General features: G+C 42.1%; 2 protein-coding genes across 3 annotated transcripts in view; one reads left to right on the forward strand and one right to left on the reverse strand.

The window, feature by feature from the left end:
• The first annotated feature begins 503 nt into the window (after positions 1-503).
• elapor2a (endosome-lysosome associated apoptosis and autophagy regulator family member 2a) lies at positions 504-14,268 on the forward strand. Its single transcript, XM_069528733.1, has 23 exons — positions 504-608; positions 686-849; positions 2,611-2,731; positions 4,452-4,641; positions 4,729-4,876; positions 5,596-5,685; positions 6,176-6,281; positions 6,367-6,519; positions 7,269-7,357; positions 7,463-7,643; positions 7,750-7,878; positions 8,706-8,796; positions 8,897-8,999; positions 9,085-9,222; positions 10,792-11,055; positions 11,144-11,317; positions 11,425-11,611; positions 12,149-12,245; positions 12,331-12,432; positions 12,518-12,644; positions 12,752-12,930; positions 13,317-13,485; positions 13,574-14,268. Exons 2-23 carry the CDS (start codon positions 754-756, stop codon positions 13,640-13,642), a joined length of 3,003 nt encoding a protein of 1,000 aa, XP_069384834.1. The 5' UTR covers positions 504-608; positions 686-753; the 3' UTR covers positions 13,643-14,268.
• Positions 14,269-16,421: 2,153 nt separating this feature from the next.
• grm3 (glutamate receptor, metabotropic 3) overlaps positions 16,422-20,341 on the reverse strand; it is a 36,097-nt gene continuing 32,177 nt past the window's right edge. For both annotated transcript variants that reach the window (XM_020079456.2, XM_020079457.2), the window contains exon 13: positions 16,422-19,942. In XM_020079456.2, coding sequence (XP_019935015.2) covers positions 19,866-19,942 — 77 coding nt within the window. In that variant the 3' untranslated portion in view covers positions 16,422-19,865. The remainder of the gene's footprint in view (positions 19,943-20,341) is intronic.

Here is a 20,341-nt window from a genome sequence, read left to right on the forward strand (position 1 = left end):
ATTTTGACGAGTGACGTCACCGAGCATGAGAGCCAAAGTAACCAATGGGAGTGCGTCAAGTTAGCAGATACAGACAGTGATATTCCAGATGTGCTGATATTGTGCCTTCAAACTAAAGCAACACCATTGTTTATCTTTGAGAAAAAGCAGCTTTAAAAATAAATAGACAAATAAATGAATAAATGATTAAATCAATTAAACAAGATTTTCTCTTTTTTTTCTAGGTGACGTCACAGGAGCGTCAGAGCCTGTGCGTAAAGGGGCGATCACAAAGCGCGTCAAGTTGGCAGATACACACCAGAAGTGCTACTAATGTGCCTTCACAATAAAGCACCGCAGTAGTTGACCTTTAGAAAAATGGAGGCTTTCTCGCCAGAAAACAAAATTGATGATTATATAAAAAAAAAATTCATGTCAAAATTGATGGAAAAAGGGCATCGAATCAGCAGTCCACAGATCTTACCCTTATAGCTAGTGGTCTGTTCTTACTTTGACAACTACAAGCGGAAGTGGAGCTGTGTGCTGCGGCTGGTTGTGGATCAGTGAGGGAGCGCACACTCTGAGGATAATCGCAGGTGGTGGGAGCTCCAATCTGCGGACAGGAGCAGGTGCTGACTCGTATCTGACAAAGCTTTACCCCCCCACCCCTCTCAGGTTCATTGTTATTATTATCGTTATTGTATAGATATTATTCTGCTGGATCCGGGCTGTCATTGGTTTTTCCTCCCACCCCTTCACCCTGGATGATCCACGATGCGGTCCTCGGCTTGGTGCGTCGCCAGTTGCGCTCTCCTCCTCGGCTCGCTCCGGCTGATTGACGGGGCCAAAGGACAGCGGCAGTGCAGTGAGGTGAGAGATGCGAGGCTTCATCCTTTGTCACCGCCTGGGTTTGAGGTGCCAGAGCTCCACACAGGGGGATGGGAATCTAACAATTACGCACTGATTGAGCCGCTGTGGATGCACACACACTGAGGTGGCAGCCCCAGTGTCCATGTGAAATGAAATTGAAATGGACACCTATCCGGATTGATTCATGGTGTGATGGTAGAAGAAACGCAACTCGATGCTTCCTCTGTTTTGACAAATCTGAGCCAACATGGAGGAGCAATGAATCTCTAATGTGCTCTCATGGTGTAATACTCGGTCAGGCTGTTATCAGTTTCCTGCATGGAGTGGCCTTTCCTTCCCTCTGCTGTGTCTCAGCTCGACACCTACTCAGCCCAGGCTGGCAGCACTCAACACACTCACACACACTCACTGTCCCAAGATAGATAGAGGGGTAACATTCCTTATATGTTATTTGCTCAATCCCTGCTCTCACACCAGCAGAGATGACTTAAGCCCTGTATGTTGCTAAACCACAAGATTTAGGTTCTTGTGCATCAGGACTCCTGCATATGGCTGATATCTTGGTTTAAATGAAGAAGTAGAGGCTGTCGTGCTGTGAGGTGACTATTTAAAGTCTTGGATATCAGTTACTGACAACAGTTCCTAAATTATAACGAGGTTTAAGTTCAAACAGATAACAAAGGGTTATCCTAAATCATGAAATGGGCAGGGTGCCTGTGACATGATTTCCACCTTTAAACGCACAGTATGACCAATAGGTTTGAGGTATAAGGGCACAATAAAATATGAACTGAGAAGTGCTATGACAGACATATTCAAAGTGCACGGAGCGTCAATTATTCAGATTAACAGTGTAATCAGATCTAAAGATATTATTACGATAGACCACCTTGAAAGAAATTCGTTTTGTCATACATACTTATCGGCCTGCAGCATCACAATGACAAAACATCATCATCATCAAAGTTTGCCCCATGTTTGTTTAAATGAAGAAGTAGAAGCTATCACACTGATAGTTTGTCACGTCTGTTATTGACCAATATATTGAGCTTTCAGTGCAACATAGTAGATTTCTTGTGTTTTAGAGTTTGATTTTTAAAACTTTGGTCTATAAATGATGTCCAGCCTTATTCCTCATGTCCTTTATCAGCTGTGTGGCTTCGCTCTGTCTTCACAAACACACACACACCCACACACACGGTGTCAAACTCTGGTTTGGCTCAAGGAGCAACCTTATGTAAACTGTTATAAATGAGGCCGCCCTGCTCTGTATATAGAACAATGGAGAAGAGGCTGCGTGTGTGTGTGGAGGAGAGAACATTAAACTTATGGATTTCACTCTGCTGCGTTACACAATCAAGTGTTTTCTCAAAGCTGCTGGTACAAAAAACACCTCCTGCCTGTTATAGCCCCCTGCTGCCCTCACCCCTGCTGAAATCACCGTGGAGATGGTATGTTGTGTATCCAGGGCAGAAGAGCAGTCGTGTCTGGAGAGATAACGCCGTCACCAGAGCTGTCTTTTGTAAACCTGAGCAGCAGGATGTGCATAGTTAAAGTCAGTACTTGTTGCTAACGGATGCGCTCCATCCACGTCGTCTGCTTTGATTCACCCAGAGTGAGATGACTCAGGGCTCTGATTTGGGTGTGGTGTTTTCCTGCCCTGACTCTGGCCCCCATTTGCTTAATGTTTGCATTCAACACTGTTGTGGCAGCTGAGTTCTTATGAAGATGTTTGATGATGTGTGCTTGTGCAATTGGCAGACAGACTACTACTACGAGTACACAGAGTGTGACAGTACGGGTTCTCGATGGAGAGTGGCCATCCCGCATAGAACCGGGGCCTGCACTGGACTACCAGAGCCTGTACGCGGCACAGAGTGCAGTAAGTATATGTCAGTGTGTCACTGAGTTGGAATTTCCATCACTACAACCTGACCAACCCTGTTTGGATATCGTCGATCCGACCGCAGAGCAAAACCACGGGCCAATAACCTTGCTGCGAAACACTGTCACACATCAGCTCTGTGCTGGCTCACTGCACCAGACATATCATCCACTGGCCATGGTGTTGCTCGGAGATGTTGTGTGTGTCTGATGTGAGTTGCAGTAAGTCGTGACAGATGTTACTTTGTCTTGAAGCGACGCCAACATCTGCCACCACTGGAAAATCAGTTAAAATAGAGCGTCTTAATTACAAAAACTATTTCAATAAAAAGAGAGCAAGTTAGTGCTTTTCGTGGCTAATGTTTTTTAGAATAAACTTTGAGTCTTTGTTTTAATGGGAGGGGCTACTTGTTAGAACCCAACCAATATATAAATCGGCCAATAATATTTGCAGATATGAACCTTTCACAGATGTATTGGTATCAGCTCTTGTTGCTGATACCTCTCCAATATGAAAACCTTTAAACAATGCAGAACATATGTGTATTTATCTTTTAAGATTTTTCAAATTCTGTATATTTGGTTATATGTGTTTTCTTTTTATTTATAGTTATGTATAACCCCCAGAACAGGTTTGCCCTGCGCTGTTACAACACTGCTCCACTAATGAATTGAGATTAGCAGCATCAGATTAACTGCATGTGAGATAATTGTTCAGGTGGAAATGTCCCTCACAGAATGAAGTGCAGAGTGGTTATCTCTCTGAATGTTACTGGAACCAGTCCAGTTATAATGATGGATCTTTCTGGTGTGAGATCGAAAACGAGTCTTCCACAGGTGCTTCTTCCTTCATGCCTCGTTCCTCTGTAAAGGTGAAATGTTTCAGGTCCTGCAGGGACAGATCTGTCGCCTTTTGTTATTTTGACAATTTTCTGTTCCCGTCTTCCTGTTAAGACTCACACAAAGAGAATAGCACACACACCTGTTTCTTCACAGCAACTTCATAAGAACCTTACACCATCCATTGCACCATACTGAAATGAGTGCCACTGCAAACGATCCTTAAATCCACAGTCCCACCAATCCAGATATTAGATGGCTGATACTGATATTAAGGAGTAAAAAATTCTGATACTGATATTTTGGCTGAAATTTATATTTAATCCTAAAATTACAAAACCTTATGACAAATATATTTCACAGTTTAACCATAAACTGTTTCATAAATAACTATAATAAAAAGAATAGAACGTGATTTAAGAAAATAAGAATGTTTCAATATGTAAAATGTGAATAACTCCAAGTTTTCTTATCAGTCTTATGAGATTTTAATCAGCCAATTACCAACCACCTCCTGTTGTGCACAATAACACACAGCACGTCTCCACATATACTATGCACCGCACAAATTTTACACCCATGCACAGCACAATGGCATTTGACCAGATAAAGTATGAGGAAAAGCTGACAGTGTCAGAGTGTTGGCAGATACAGAAAGCACACAGGCTCGGTGGAAAAAGACACACACACACCATGTGTAACAGGATGTAAGGATTAAGTTCTTCTATCACTGCTGCAACATTGTACTGAATGAAGCAATGGTTTGCATGTCTCTGTCATCTTTCATTTCATATTTTATGTATGAGTTTGAGCAGAATGTGACATGTAATATTCTTCTTCTCTCCCTCCATCTTTATCTCTTTTGCTTCATCCCCCAGCCTTCTCCTGCGAGTCTGGGGAGTTCCTGGAGATGTCGGCTCAGGAGTGCACAAAGTGTGCCGCAGGAAGCTACTCCCTCGGCAGCGGCGTCCGCTTCGACCAATGGGATTCCATGCCCGCTGGGTTCAGTAGCCTGGCAACCTCCCTGGAGAATGGCCCCCGCGGAGACGACAGGCTCACCTGCAACAGGTGTGAGAGCGAGAGACACGAGAAAAACTGACAGCTAGGGTTGTAAGCAAGTTTGAAAGAATTTGTTTTATGTCTTTTTTCTTGCAGTTCTTCCTGGGTGCCTCAAGGAAACTACCTGGAGTCCAACAGGGACGAGTGCACGGTCTCCCTCATCTATGCTGTCCATCTGAAGAAACAGGGCTCTGTCATCTTTGAGTACCAGTATCCAGACAACAACCTGCTGTTTGAGTTCTTTGTGAGCTTCATTATCTTTTATCCTTTTACTGATGGGAACAATCTCTCTGTGTTTGCTTATTGATCTGTTTAAGTGGATTCTGAGTGTGTTTGCACAGTGTTCTTTTCTGTTTGTACACTGTCTGTGCAATGTGCTGGTTTGTCCAGTACAGTGCTTTAATACCTCATGTCACAAAGCACTAAAATACAATAGGAATAATGCTGATGGACATGCAAACAAAATGCTAGATCCAATTGCAATTTGCCTCAGATTGTGATCAGACGTACTAACAAATGATGCTCTACATCTGTTGAGAGCACAGTATAACAACAGCTCCTCTGTTGTCTGTTGTGACTCAACATTTGACTCATCATGGCAGAAAAGGTTGTGACATTATTAATGGCTGCGTTCTATCAAGTTCTACGCTGCCACTGTTCATCCTGGCTCCTTGATATTACTGCAGTGACACTTAAACAGTACAGAGCCATAATAAATGCTAAATATGTGTTGATATGACAACAGTGAATGAATCTAACACAACTGAAAGTTCTGTGGTAGATTTCTAATCCTTTTGAAATACGTCCTGTAAATGTTTTTATGATATAAATTAATAGATATCTATATCCCTGAGCATTTTGGGTGTGAAAAACAAAACACAAAATAGAGAAATATAAAACACTCCTTTCAGAGCAGGTGATAGTTTCTGCTGCTGGACACTGATCTTTGTGCTCTGTGTTTAGATCCAGAATGACCAGTGTCAGGAGATGGACCAGTCGACTGATAACAAGTGGCTCAAGCTCACCAATCATGGTGAATGGGCGACCCACACCGTGAGTGCTGCATCCTGCAAGATGAACAAAGGCTTGACAGCTGGCCTCAGTCTTCTGAAATATAATGTGCTGGCAGCAAGAAATGGACGTAAACAAGCAGAGAGACACTGACAGACACTGCTATCACTTACTGTTGCCACCAGTATTTTTACACACACACACACTGAAATTAGTTCACTCATGAATATTTAGGGTTAATCACCATTCACTGTAATTCTGCGGCTTAATACAGTTTTTTTCTGAAGTAAATGTGAAAGTCTAATCTATTTACCATGTTTTCACACAGTTAGATTACACTGTTCTCAATAATATTATTCATTAAGGAATTGGAAAATGAAAAGACAGCTCGAACTGAATTTCATCCTTTTGCATAATTTGACACTTAATTTTCATTAGTTTTTTCTAAAAGCAGATCTCTTCTTGTGATTGTAATGAGTGGTTGTGCTCAGTTTGTAGTTTAACTGATATATGACAATGACGTGTATTCTAGGTGAACCTGAAATCTGGCACCAACATCCTGTACTGGAGAACAGGAGGCGTCTTGATGGGGACCAAAGTGGTGAAGCCTGTTTTGCTGAAAAATGTCCAAATAGAAGGTCATTAACATATTTTCCTCTTTTTTTTGAACTCTCTCTGTTTGACATATCAATGCACTAACTCTTTGTCATTTCCTCATGTAAGGAGTTGCATATACATCGGAGTGCTTTCCATGTAAGCCAGGGACGTTCAGTCAAGTCCCAGGCTCCTCCACGTGTGAACCCTGCCCTCGGGACACCTACTCTGGCCACGGTGCCAGCTCCTGCACTCCCTGTGACACCACCATTCAGTATGCAGGTACGGACAAACAGTGAAACGCAAAAGAGAAACTTAAACTGTGTCCAGACATGAACACTGGAAAAGTTCTGGAAAGTTGGGTCCGAACATTTAGCCTTTCACATGTGAAGAATGTAGCAGAACATGTTAGGGGTCAGAAACAACAAACATTTCTGGAACATTCAGGCGAGGGGGGGAATTTATATTTATATGTATTTATGTATATTCATATAAATTCTGAAAGCACAGTGTTTCTGTTTGAGAATTTTGTCTTTTATATATGACCCCCTTTTGGTCTTCCTGAGATATTTGCATTCTTCCAGGTTTGCGTCTCTTGTGTGTTGAAAATATCAGTACTGTCCCAGTTGTAATATGTTTACCTTGTCTAATGAAATTAAATGTTATGTCTAATGAAAAGACAATTCAAGTGTTTTTACTGAGGTCTCGACTTTAATCTAAGTATCTTCATATTCTGTCATATTATGTGAAATCATTGACAAGTGACTGCGAGGATGCTGGAAACAGAGTCTTCTGAACATGTTACATATTTAATCCAGTACACCTCTTTATGCATATTGTATGAACTGAGCCTAACTGCAGAAAAGAGCAAATTATTCTTTCTGTTCTTCTTTGTTTGTATTCACATCTCTCGTCACACAGTTGTTTGCCGTCTTCCAAATAGAATTGAATTGTTCTCTATTTCACTTTGAAACTTGTTTATTGATGATTTAGCTCGATGTCTTTGTCTCATCATTTTCGAACTTTCTAAGCTGAGGGATCGGCTGTGTGTAAGAACAGACCTCCGTGTTCCGTGAAGGACTATTTCCAGATCCACACAGCTTGTGACCATGAAGGCAAGGTGAGAGAAAGGAGGCCACGTTCAGTTTAAACACTTGGAGGACTATTTTTCTGTAATTGCACTTTCTATCCTTTCCTCTCACCTTCTTTCTCTATGTAATTTCAGACGCAGGTCATATATAAGTGGATTGAGCCTAAGATCTGTCTGGAGGGTGTGACCGGAGCCGAGACTTTACCTCCGAGCGGAGAACGAGAGCCCTGCCCCCCCTGCAACCCTGGTTTCTATAACAATGACACAGCCACCTGCTCACCCTGCCCATCTGGGACCTACTCTGACGGACTGCAACGTACTGAGAAATTTATCTTGTGTTTTTCTCTGCCTAATTTTCTTCAACTTGTAATTTCTCTGTGCAACTTTCCCTAATTATGTTTTTATTGGTGTCCATCCACCAGCGTGTAAGCAGTGTCCAGCAGGCACCGAGCCCACCTTGGGCTATGAATATAAATGGTGGAATATTCTTCCTGCAAACATGAAGACCTCCTGTTTTAATGTGGGCAACTCCAAATGTGACAGTATGAATGGTGGGTGTTTGGTTTTTTGGCAAGTTACAGTATTCTTTCTTTTTCTCCTTGTCTTTAATCTCAAAGCAAAACTTTATCAGCAATATTCTCTCCACTGCCAAGAGTTGGATGAGAAGATCAATACCACTGTTTCTGTACAGTAAATATAAAGCCACCATCAGCTGCCAGTTTGCTTCGCTCGTTCTATTTTCAGCCTCATTAGTCAAACTTTAGAAGAAGAAACGTGTGTTCTTAAGGGAGGATCAGATTTTGATAGATGGTGTATGCTTTTGTATTTTTAAACTTTGTGTATAACTTACATCTTAAAAATCCATCTATTATCCATAATCTGTACTGCTTATCCTTTGAGAGTCTGGGGGAGGACGGGGTTCACGCTGCACAGGTCACCAGCGTATCGCAGGGCCGACATACAGAGATGAACAACTATTCACATTCACAACTATGGTCAATTAAAAGTCTTCAATTAAGGAAGTGTACCTGGAGAAAACCTACGGCCAAACCGGGATTCAAACCAGGGACTTCTTCACTTAACATTTTAGATCATATTTGTTTACTAATGCATAACAAGATGATATTTTTTACTCATCAGTTTGTTTTGAGGTCTGTAGCTCTCTCCCTCTGTTGTCAGTCTTTTTTCTTAGGTGAGCTAAACAAGCTGGATGCCAGTGGTAGCTTCATATTTACTGTAAAAGTATTAGAGTGGTATCAGACGTCTCTCCCAACTCTCAACAATGAAGCAAACAAACAGATTTCTCACAACCTTAAACTGTTTCTTTTAAGATATGTCTTGAAATATATGGCTGATGTGGATTTGTTGTGTCCTTCAGGCTGGGAGGTGGCAGGTGATCACATCCAGAGTGGAGCAGGAAGCTCGGATAACGATTACCTCATCCTCAACATCCATGTTCCTGGCTTCAAGTAAACACAGACATGTTGTGTTTTTCAGTCTCCATCACTTCTGTCATCACTTTCTCTCTGACAGACTAATTCTCACTTCTCTTTATTTACGTCCGGTCAGGCTTCCTACTTCAGTATCGAGCCATTCAGGGACAGAGTTTGGTCGTATCACGTTTGAGTTTGAAACTCTGTGCACAGCTGATTGTGAGCTCTACTTCATGATGGTGAGAAGTGCTCCTGTCAAGTGTTTCTGCCTCATACATTATATTATGATTATATACAATATATTTATTATTTTATATCTTGTAGGATGTAAACAGGAAGAGTACCACTGTGGTGGAGTCATGGGAGAGAACCAAGACAAGGCAGACGTACACACACGTCATGACCAAGAACGCCTCGGTTTCCTACACGTGGGCTTTCCAGAGGACTAACCAGCCTGCAGATGTAAGCATGAGTACACACTGATATTAAACTACTTCTAACTATGTTCAATGGAAATTTATGATATGTTTTGTTATTATGTTTTATTATAATCACACTGTGGGACTTTCTTTAAATCAGGAATCATTAAGCATCGTTTTCTTCTTCTCAATAACGAACAATGACTCCTGACATACAGAAAGCTTCACAGTCCAAACTTTCACAAATGTCTATACAATAATTATAATAATAATATTTTATGTATTTTGTATAGAACCTGTCATGCAAGAAATGCAACTCAAAGTAATTCACATACAGTTATAATAAAATAAAAATGTAAATGTAAAATGTAATTCAAAATAAGAAGGGAACAGATTTTAAGAAAGAACATGTTAAAGAGAAAAAAGAAAAATGCATAAGTACATAAAGAAAAATATAACGCCGCAGGTTCAGTAGTTTTTGCTTAAACCTGACAAACAGAGATGAAAACATAATCTCCATGGCGATGGTATTAAATATTTAAGATGATATTAAATAGCTAAGAATCATGAGCAGCAGCAGAAAGACATGTTATTTTCCCCTATAGTTTTAAACCAGTTTTTATGTTATTGCAGTAGCTGGTCGATCTATTAAGGTCAGGCCAGTACTTTTGCCATTCGTCCCTCCTTAGATAAGGAAACCTGGTCTGGTGTTTGTCGTCTTGGGTCCAGAATCAACAAAGGCCTGAAAAACCTGCCGTCAGTTTTATCGTCCTCAGTCAGTCTCGTGAATCCGCTCCACACTCGGTACACCAAACACACCCTTCTGTTTGCTCATTAAGATAATTTCTGAGGTTGTGTTGAAACCGAAGTGCAAAGCAAACAAACTCATTTTTATCGCTGTGCTCACACAGTATCCTGCACAACAATGAAGGAAAATTTAAAAAAAAACCAGAATAGATGTTTATATAAGGTGGGGCTTCCAGTCCACATGCTTGTCACTGCACTGGTTGTAGAAGCTTGGACCATTAACTTGCTAGAATCACAGCCACTGATGCTCGGTCCTGATGAAACCTTGTAGATATGTTTTACCAATCCTTTAACTTCTGAATTAGTTGTCTATTGGGTACAACTACTGTATGTTGTGATCCACTCATGTGTTAAAAAGTTTGTTGGGGTATAAACATTTGGGAAAAATTGGTCCGTCTTTATAAACCTCTCTTAACTCCACTACGCCTTTTACCAGCACACACACGTTAGTTATCTCTGTCATGTTGTCGCTCCTGTCTGTTGGTTTGTGCAAAAAACAGAGTTTCATTGAACTTGGATGGGCCATGAAAGAACATGATATATTCTGGTGTGGATCCAGACAATACAAGGATCCAGGAAATGTTTTCTTTCACTTTCTTAAACATTGTGAAATAAGATGTTTTTTCACATTTTCCCCAATTTTCCAGAAAATGATACATGAATCTAGATGAAAAAAAGAGGCCCATTCAGGGAACTGATACCTACGAGGTCATGTAATTTGGTCTGATTGCATCTAACGTGCCCTTGCGGAGGTATGCGCTCTACCGAGTGCCATTCTAGTTCATCCTGTACCTGTTTGTTTCAGGCACGTCGATACGTCAACGACATGGCGCGAATCTACTCCATCTCCGTGAGTAACGCAGTGGATGGGGGGTCCTCTGGGTGTCGGGCTTGTGCTCTCAGCACTCAACCGTCCAGCTCCACCTGTGTGCCATGCCCACCTGGACATTACATAGACACGCGCACCAGCCAGTGCATGGAGTGTCCACGTAACACGCACCTCGTCTCTCACGCCACACCGGGCCCCGAAGCTTGCAAACCCTGCGGACCAGCCAGCAGGAGTGACAAGGTGATGCTCTGGAAGAGATCAAGCTTTTCCGAAATCTCTTTATTTATATGACACAACCATATTTACCTGTGTTTGTGTGTTTTCCCAGGACCACGGTTTATGTTACAGTGACTGTCACTTCAGCCACACAGAGGGAAACGTCACTCTGACCTTTGACCTCAGCCTCCTCGGCTCTGTAGGGTCACTGATGAATGGTCCCAGCTTCACCTCTAAAGGAACTAAATACTTCCACCAGTTCAATATCAGCCTGTGTGGAGGACAGGTGTGAAACCATCTCACACACACACACACACACACACACATAGAAAACACTGCCTTGTCAAAGGTTTGTGAATAAATGCATCGCTCTCTGCTCTTTTTTTATTTCAGGGTCAGCAGGCGGTGTGCACAGACAACGTAACAGACCTATCCATCACTGACTACCAGAGAGAGAAAGGTGAAGGTGCCAATGCAGTCAGGACCTTCATCTGTCAGTCAACTATAATCCCAGCGAGTGGACGAGGTTTCCACACAGCGCTCTCCTCCCAGTCCATTAACCTGGCTGACACGTTCCTCGGTTAGTATACGATGTATTTAATCTGCATTCATTGCCACTGTAGAAAAAGCTGAATTTGGAATATTTTACGCTGCTGTTTCTTCACTTAATGTCAAATAAATTATGCAGAGGAGATGAGGCAAAAGAGAAAGAAGAATATTTATAACAAGTGAGAGATCTTTGCTGGTTTTGAAAGAGAAATCTACATTTATGGTTTAAACATGGCTCAGAACGCTATACAGTGTTTCAATGTGTCTCTAGGGCGCAGCACGGCCAAAGCAGCGTGGAGTCAAGTGTTTGTGATGTTTCTACATTATGACATTTATATGAATATGACAGCCCCCCCCTGCCACCAGCGTCTGCTCGTGAGCTGGGATCTGGAAAGCTGCGCTCATTTTTAAATCTATTCTGAAACTCCGGAGGCGACAAGCCCCACAGTGTACGATACCTCAGCTGCAAAAGTGTGTCAGCTGCTTCAGGAGTCATTGGTCATAGCTAGACAACCTAGATAAATAAAACAAAATTTGAGTACATAAATATCTACTCTTTCTTGTACAGGAGCAACAGTAGATGATACACTCGATGGAATAAGGGTGAGACCAGAACTGTACCCCCAGAAATTGAAGAAAGTCCCCGATATCAACTTTTTCTACAGGTAACTGCTTCGTTTCAGGCTATTTTTCAATGTAAAACAATGTCTGTGCTCGAAAGTTCTCTTTTTTTATTTGTTTTTTTATAAGGTCCTTGGAGGCGACCTCCTCTTGTGAGTCAGGTCGGAGTGCGGTGGTGACACTTCGCTGTAACCCAGAGAGGAGCACTAAAGGAGAGCTGTCAGTTCCCAGGTACATCTCCAGTTTAACAAACACAGCCTTCATCTACGCTGCGATGTGGCGTAGAAGTGACAAAACTCTGTGTTTGGTTTTACAGCCAGTGCCCTGCAGGAACATGTGACGGCTGCACCTTTCACTTCTTATGGGAGAGCTCGGGGGCTTGTCCCACATGCACGGAGAGAGATTACCATCGGATAGAAGGAGCGTGTAAGGGAGGACACCAGGTGTGTGTGGACATAGACTTTAGATTATCTAGTGAAGCACATTTGATTTAAAATGAGAGAATATGACCTCCCACATTCTTATACCATACATGTGTGTTTGTCCTCAGGATCTGCTGTATGTGTGGACCGAACCAAAGCTGTGCATGGGAGGTGTGACCCTGCCTGAAAAGAGGACGGTGCCCTGTGAAGGTGTGGAGTTCTGGATACGGCTCGGTGCCGGGCTCGGAGCCTTCACCGCGGTGCTGCTCGTCTCCCTCACATGCTACTTCTGGAAGAAGAACAAACGGTATCTTCTCTGTCCTTACTTATGTATTCCCTTTTCCTTGTCCTCCCCTCTCACTGTCTACCTCCTCTCTGTCCTTATTTGTATCTCCCTTCCTTTCCTTGTCTTCCTTAACCACCGTATTCTTCTCTGTTAGTAGTCCTGGTTCCTCCCTTCTTTTCCTTGTCCTCCCCTCTCCCTATGTCCTTCATCTCTGTCCTTACTTGTATCTTCCTTTCTTTTATTTGTCCTCCCTACTCCCTGTTGCCCCATCCTATTTTTCTTCATGCCTCCCTTTTTGTATTTCCTTTCCTCTCCTAATTTCCTCCCCCCTAATCACATCTCTCCTGCCATTATATTCCTTGTGTATTTTCCCACTGTACTGATTCTGTCGCTCGTGTCTTTGCTAGGCTGGAGTATAAGTACTCCCGGCTGGTGATGTCTGCCAATAAGGAGTGTGACATGCCAGGAGCAGACAGCTGTGCCATGATGGAGGGAGAGAACGAGGGAGACATGGACGATGAAGTCGTCTATACGAAGCCCTCCCTGCTTGGCAAACTCAAAGCCATAGCATCCAAGGTGAGAGTTACCGCATCATTTTGCTTTTACACTATACGGTTAAAGTCTTTCAAACTGGGGCAAAATAAGTATTTGTTTCGGATTTCAGGGAAATGGTGAGAAGTATGAAAACGTGCAGCTAAACTCGTCTCATTCGAAATCACTGGTGTGGAGCTAGGGTGTCGGCAAAGTGAGTGGGAGTGAGGGACGAGACCAGACCCTCGAGAGACTTTCCATTGATGGACCCTTTAACCGACCTCCCCCTTTATGAGCTTTGGTACCTGGACGGACTACCAACCGTGTGTCACAAACCCACACACACAAATACACACACACCAGGCAGGTACACAGAGCCAGGTTCAGAGGAGTCGCACCAACATGCTGGCCTTAAAGCTTGGTACGACTGAGCTGTCCAACTGGAACATAGTACCGTGAAGCAGGTGTGCGTGATAGACGCTCCTGATTCAAACTGATGTCAGAGAGGCTGTTAGAAGAGCTCAGGGTAAGACAAGGACCTATAAGAGAAGTTTATTTATTTCAGTCTGTGTAGTATCTGATATTTCTTTAGACAGCCACGGTGCATTCTTGCCATCAGGGTCACCGTGGTTAGTGTGTGTTCATCTCCCATTGACATTTACACAGACTGATATATTTTGTCAATAAAAACCTATATCTTCTCATTCGCTGTCACTGTTTGGTTGTTGAAGTCACTGCATTAAGATCTGCCAACCAACTGAAAATAAAGAAGACATTGTTTGTGTTGACTATCAATGTGCGTCCAATAAATAATGTATTTGTGTATAAGTTGACCCAGTTTGGTTTATTTCTATTTTACCTTTCTTTTTAGAAATCTACAGTCAAACTGCTTTAAATCACTTGAGTTACAATGCAAATAACAAGTACAAAATTGTTATTAAGATTATTCTGGGAAATTGTCGTACATATTTTCATGAGAATTTTTCAATTGAGGAAAAAGCCCAATTCCACTGGTTCCACATATAAGAGTTTAAAAAATAATGTAATCTTCAAAATAATATTGTCATTTCAACATATGTAGTTACCATCGTGTAATCAGTGTTGTCTGTGGTGCAGCAGCTATGGTACTGGACATTTCATGAACTGGATTTTTGTGCCTTGACGTGGTTAATTTAATCTTATGTTGTTGTCATTTTAATGGTCAAAACTGATTTAGAACCTGAGACAGTGTCACATATTTACAGCTGTGAGAGTTAAGTTCTTCCTGATTAACTTGCACTTAGGTTTTCAGTTGTGAATGATCTCTCCACATTTATTTCCTTGTAAACATTTGTGTGGCCTCAAATCATTCAATCCTTCAAAGGCTGATGTCACTTTGTTTGCAGAAATATTTTATCAATCTGTGGATGTGTGACCTGCCTTGATAAAACAGCTGTGATAGTGTGTCACGCCCTGACATGATGTCCTTCTAGCTGAGGTCTCAGGCTTTAAGTTTAACACGATGTATAAAAAGCAAATTGATCATAACTGCACTGCTGTATTTGAAATTAAATGACCTCAGACTTTTAACGCAGACACAGTAATAATTTGTTTGCTCTGAACAACAAATTGGTCAAACTATGAAAACACAAACAGCATACTAATATTAGTTTGATTATCTTTAACTCAAATCCTCTGAGGGTTGGTGGGGCATGAAATTCACGCCAAAGCAGCACTTTAAATATTTTCATGATGTATTGAAGAATTATTTTGGGGGAAAACTAATTTCTTCAATCAAAACATAAATTTCACTTTTTACACTATATATTCAGATCACATTGTATATATTATACTCTCTCTATATATATGTATATATATATATATTGTAATATACTATATACACAATATACACTGTATATATACTATATATTATATTTACATTTCCTTGTACTCATTGGGTTTTATCTTATCTTAAAGATATTAGGACTATTTTGTGTTATTTTCCTTATTCACAATGACACATTCTTTACATTCTTTACTTTTATATAATTTATTTTGAGACGTTTTAGGCCTCCCTGAACCTTTCCCACTTCACTTCCCGTGCTCTCCTGTAGAGGGCAGTGGACAACAGAGCAAAGCTACTTCTTGCATTCCTGCCTCGTTTTGCAAGGAGACATTATGAACATGAGCAAACTAACAGCTGATCTGTTAAACATGCAGCCTGGTGCTGCCCATGCTTAATGCGTGTCCTAACTGTACAACACGGGCTGTCTCTATGTGTCAGCCCTGTGATGGACAGGACCCCTCCTCTCACCCAGTGTCAGCCTCACCCTGAGACCCCTCGAAGGACAATGAGTATATATAATAGATGGATACATGGACTTAACAGAAGGGTATTCAGTTTGTTTTATTACCACCAGAGGGCGATCAATAACCGGCTACAAGACAACAGGTCTGCAAAAGTAATAAGTAAAGACATTATGATGCAGCCTGGAATCATTTTTAACTACTTGTAATGCCCTTTAGTCTCCATATGAATCCACTCTTAAGGCAGCACAGGACAGAAAACTATTGAAAGACGCTCTTCTACCTTGAGCTGCATTTCTCTTTTCTTTCCCTCTTTGTCTTTCTTTCTGTTTTTCAGTCTCTTTCTTCGAGCGACTGGGCCTACACAGTGGAGTGCATTGTCCTACGGCAGGGAGCACTCCACCAAATGGTTTAATTGGAGTGCCATCACTCAGGGACCAGATTAGGCAAGAGTGTTAGAGACTTTTAACATTTGCCAACGGACACTATGAATAGAGCCTGTGTGTGTGTGTGTGTGTGTGTGTGTGAGGAAGTGGTAGTGAGGGCCTGATAATGTTGCTGAGGAGACAAGTCTATCTGTATGTGCATTCAACATTCATTTTTTGAGCTGGGAGTTTTTGACTCTGCACACACATGCTGAACTCAAAGAGCAGCGGGACTGATCCGAGACGGAAGGACGAGCAGACAACACCACGCTGTTTGCTTGTTGTTATTTATTATGATGTCATCACAGCCTCGTTATTGCACGTATCGTAAAACACGGAACTATTGCTTTGTGTCTAGCCAGTTCCAGAGTTCAGCATGACCCCAGCTCCGTTTCGCCGCAGAGGTCTTGTCTCATTTCGAGGCCTCAGAGGCCAAGGACACATTCTGTTATGTGGCGGGGGGCTACAGCACAGAGACCTTTGTAGAGCACATGGCAGTTGGCAGCGGGTGAATAGAGGAACAATGTCTGCAGTCGATGTTTTGCTGTTTGAAAGCGAGATTCATGAGTAAATCCAATTAAGGAAGCTTGCAGTTAGAGTTAGTGGGTGCATGATATGATGGTGTAACTGCAGTGAGGGAGGTGATTTATATCATTTCCTTTGCAGATTTTTGCAACCTCTTTCCCTATATCCCTTTTTCCATCCTCCTCAAGGCCACCTCATTGGCATGTGCTGGAGTGGGCTCGCAGATCTGAGAGCTACAGTCTGAGTGTGGGCTACCAATCTGTTGGCACGGCTTAGGTGGTCCTGGCTGAGAGCGAGTCAGCAGCAAGTTTCACACACAGAGGGGAGATGAGGTGGACAAAGATGGCAGGGGAAAAGGTTAAAGGGTTGAGACGGACTGAGAAGGCGAGGGTCAGAGGAAGAGTGTGAGACTGTTGTCCAAGACTAGTCCCTGGACTGAGCGGGGAGAGAATCAGGGTTAAGTGCTCTATTTGTGTGGCCATTAAAAGCTGGGAGTAGAGTACCGGGCCGTACTGAGCCAAATCTCATCAGTCACTGCCAATTTGAATCAGAACCAGCACCCCGGTTCTCCTCTTTATATTCCGCTTCTTTTTTTTCTCCCTCTCCTCTACCCTCCTCCCATCCATGCAGACAAATACACATTCCAGCAGCGGATGTGGCAGTGGTTGTCCGTAGCAACCTGCCATGCGGGGTGTATCTTGTGGGAGCAGGACCACTGAGTGAATGGCTGAGCCTCTGCTAACAAAGGCTGAATCTCTGAGATGCTTTGAGCTTCCATAGAAGCGCTGTGACTTCTGGGCTGTGGGAGTGCTTTGCATAATCCAGCAGCAGCAGCTCTGCCACATCACTCTCTCTCTCTCTCTCTCTATCTCTCCCTGCTCTCTGCACCTAACGCACAAACCCCGATGTAGGTCGACTCGTCTTGGTGCATCCTATAAAATTCTTTCAATCAATCATTCAGTGTGATAATCACAGGGTGTTGTTGGGAGTCCGGCTGTGCAAAGGTGTAGAGGGGCCAAGAACTGAATGTTCAACAGTTCTGCCTCTGCCTACTGCTTGAATTTTAACATGGACTGGTCTGGTGAAGCAAATAAGTGATTCTGATCACGTTTCTTTGTTAGAAATATCAAATATAACAGTCACTCTTTATTTTAGACAGCATATTATAGTATGTCATCATTTAAGATCAGTTTAACAATAATTTACTACCACCCTAGATGCAATCAATTCCTGCATGAGGCCAAACCGTAAAATTAAATATGCTGTATAATTAAATTAGTTCTCTAATTTAGGCTATTTCGATTTCTTTGAACAACTTTATTCGTGTGTGTGTTGGTCGTTTATTCCTCCACCTCATAAGAGAGTCTGTCACATTTCCAGCCACAAACACGGAGTTTGATGGGTGAGGGTGTTTTGATAAGTGTTAGTATGTTATGCATATGAGTTCTGCTCTAGCATCGTTTCGTTAGCTGGGATCTGCCGGCAGCTGACACTGTGTGCTCTGCTTCCTCCTGCGAGCCTCCCTGGGACCACGAGGCCAGCTGCTCCACTGTGCCTCTCAACGTCAACACATTTAACACAGGCATGTAAACTGCACACTTCAGTAAGTCGACGAGTCAGTGACTTCATCTTTATGGTGTATGAGCTTCTCTTCCCCCTCCCTTCTTTTGTTGAAGCCTTTAAGCTGCAAAAACGTAAAGTCGCTGTGATGGTGGGGTCTGTTTTTTCTTTTTTAATCTCACGCATGGAGAAAGAAGGTTGGGCAGAGAAAGTCATTTGAACCGAAGTCACCATTTCAATACTTCAGGTAAACAATCAATGGCAAAAGGCTTGAGATATAGGGAATAAAACTAACTGGCGCAGCGTTGCCCTGAAACATGTACTCTAATACTGAGGTCACTTTTACATTTGCCAAACTCAGGATTTGCAGCTGGTAATGTAAAACTGATGTCTAACAACCTCTGCCTGGCGCACTATCAAAATACATTAAGGCACATAGCCATATTCAAAACATCACCATATCTGTGGGGCAAGAAAAAAACAGAAGCTACCACTCCCCTGTAGTTGGAGAAAGTCGACATGTGTTCAGCAAAGCAGCCAGTTTTCCTTCTATTACTGTTTGAGTCACTTGATTACAAAATCATAATAACTGAGAGGGATGCCCATTTGTTTTGGATGACAGCGTGATCACAGCACAGTCTTGAAAGCTTTCAGGCCAAAAGGAATGATGTACTTTTCATCCCTGCTATTAGTTAGTTGTTAGTGATCCATTACAGCAGCACACATGGTGTTGCTTTGGTGAACACATGTCTGGAACTATGGCCATTTAGATAAAGGGATTCCATGATCAGAAATAGATTTAAAAAAAAATTGTATCAAAAAGCCAAACCTACTTTCCTGCAAAAACATCCACAATGAGTTCTTAACACAGATCTAGGATGGAAATCGTATATATCGAGATGTGAAAATGCAAATTCTCAACTAAAAATCGGGTTCTGGAACAGTACTTCGATGGGTTTGATGTATTTTTTTTGTACATGTCCTTTGCAGGCGTTATTTTCTATCCAGTTAAGCTTGTGTGCACATTCATTCTAGGGTTACAGGACTGTCAACATTGTGCTGTTCGAACCATCAGTAGTATAATATACAAATGTAAAGATACACAATAGAAATGCATACGAATTATTACAATGAGACCTACAAAAAAGCATGAGAATAAAAAGTCAGTGGGGTATTGCAGGTGAGGCAAGCAGAGCCACAAATGTGCGTCCAGACCGAGGGACACACCCCCTCCTACCATGATGGAGTGCATGTCTATTTACACAGCATCATAACAAAGCTATCAAAAACAAAGGCTCCAAAAATTTCCTCCTAAAAACTTTTTTTGTTCTTTTGTTTCTCTACTTACAACAATGTCGATTTCATGTATGTACAGCCCTAGAAAATAATTTAATTATACTTACACACTTTCTACATTTGTGAAACAATACAGTTCTAGTCCACAAGGAAGGTTGGTTGTTTGTTTGTGTCAAATTGTGTGTATGTGTACATATGCATGTTTTTGTGTATGCAGTGTGTGTGTGTGTGTGTGTGTGTGTGTGTGTGAGAGGTGGGGGAAGAAGGTTGGAGGGGATGATGGTTCGTGGATAACAGTCGCAGGGGCAGATTCAGAGAGTGGACTGTACGTGGTCACAGGGAGGAAGTGGTGGAGTCAACGATTTCTCTCCCGTTGCACACGGTTGGGACGAAGTGGGCACTGACAGAAGCTGCGAAAAGAAGAAAGTGAAAAGTGTTAAACAGAAAAAAAGCATTTCTTAGACTTAAATTCATGCGTATCATTAGTCATAAAACCATTTCTTTGTCAACGATTAGCATAAAACTAGCAATAATAACTTTAACACATAATAAATCTAGTTAGAAAATATATACCCCAAAAAATGACTGCCCTGCTGTTGTATGCCACTGACAACAAGTGCAGTTTCAGTCTTTTTTAGAGACACAGATGAGGTCACCGTGCCCAAATCGAATCAATAAAACTGTGACTCTACGTGAATAGCTTCTCTGGAGACGTTCTTTAGATAATGCACTCATGGTGAAGGCAAAACTAACTCAATGCATCACTAGTGTGCAAACTAATGTTAAGCCTCATCACAATAAAGTGCCAG

This window comes from Paralichthys olivaceus, chromosome 7 (assembly GCF_024713975.1).
Source record: "Paralichthys olivaceus isolate ysfri-2021 chromosome 7, ASM2471397v2, whole genome shotgun sequence".
In the NCBI taxonomy this organism is placed as follows: Eukaryota; Metazoa; Chordata; class Actinopteri; order Pleuronectiformes; family Paralichthyidae; genus Paralichthys; species Paralichthys olivaceus.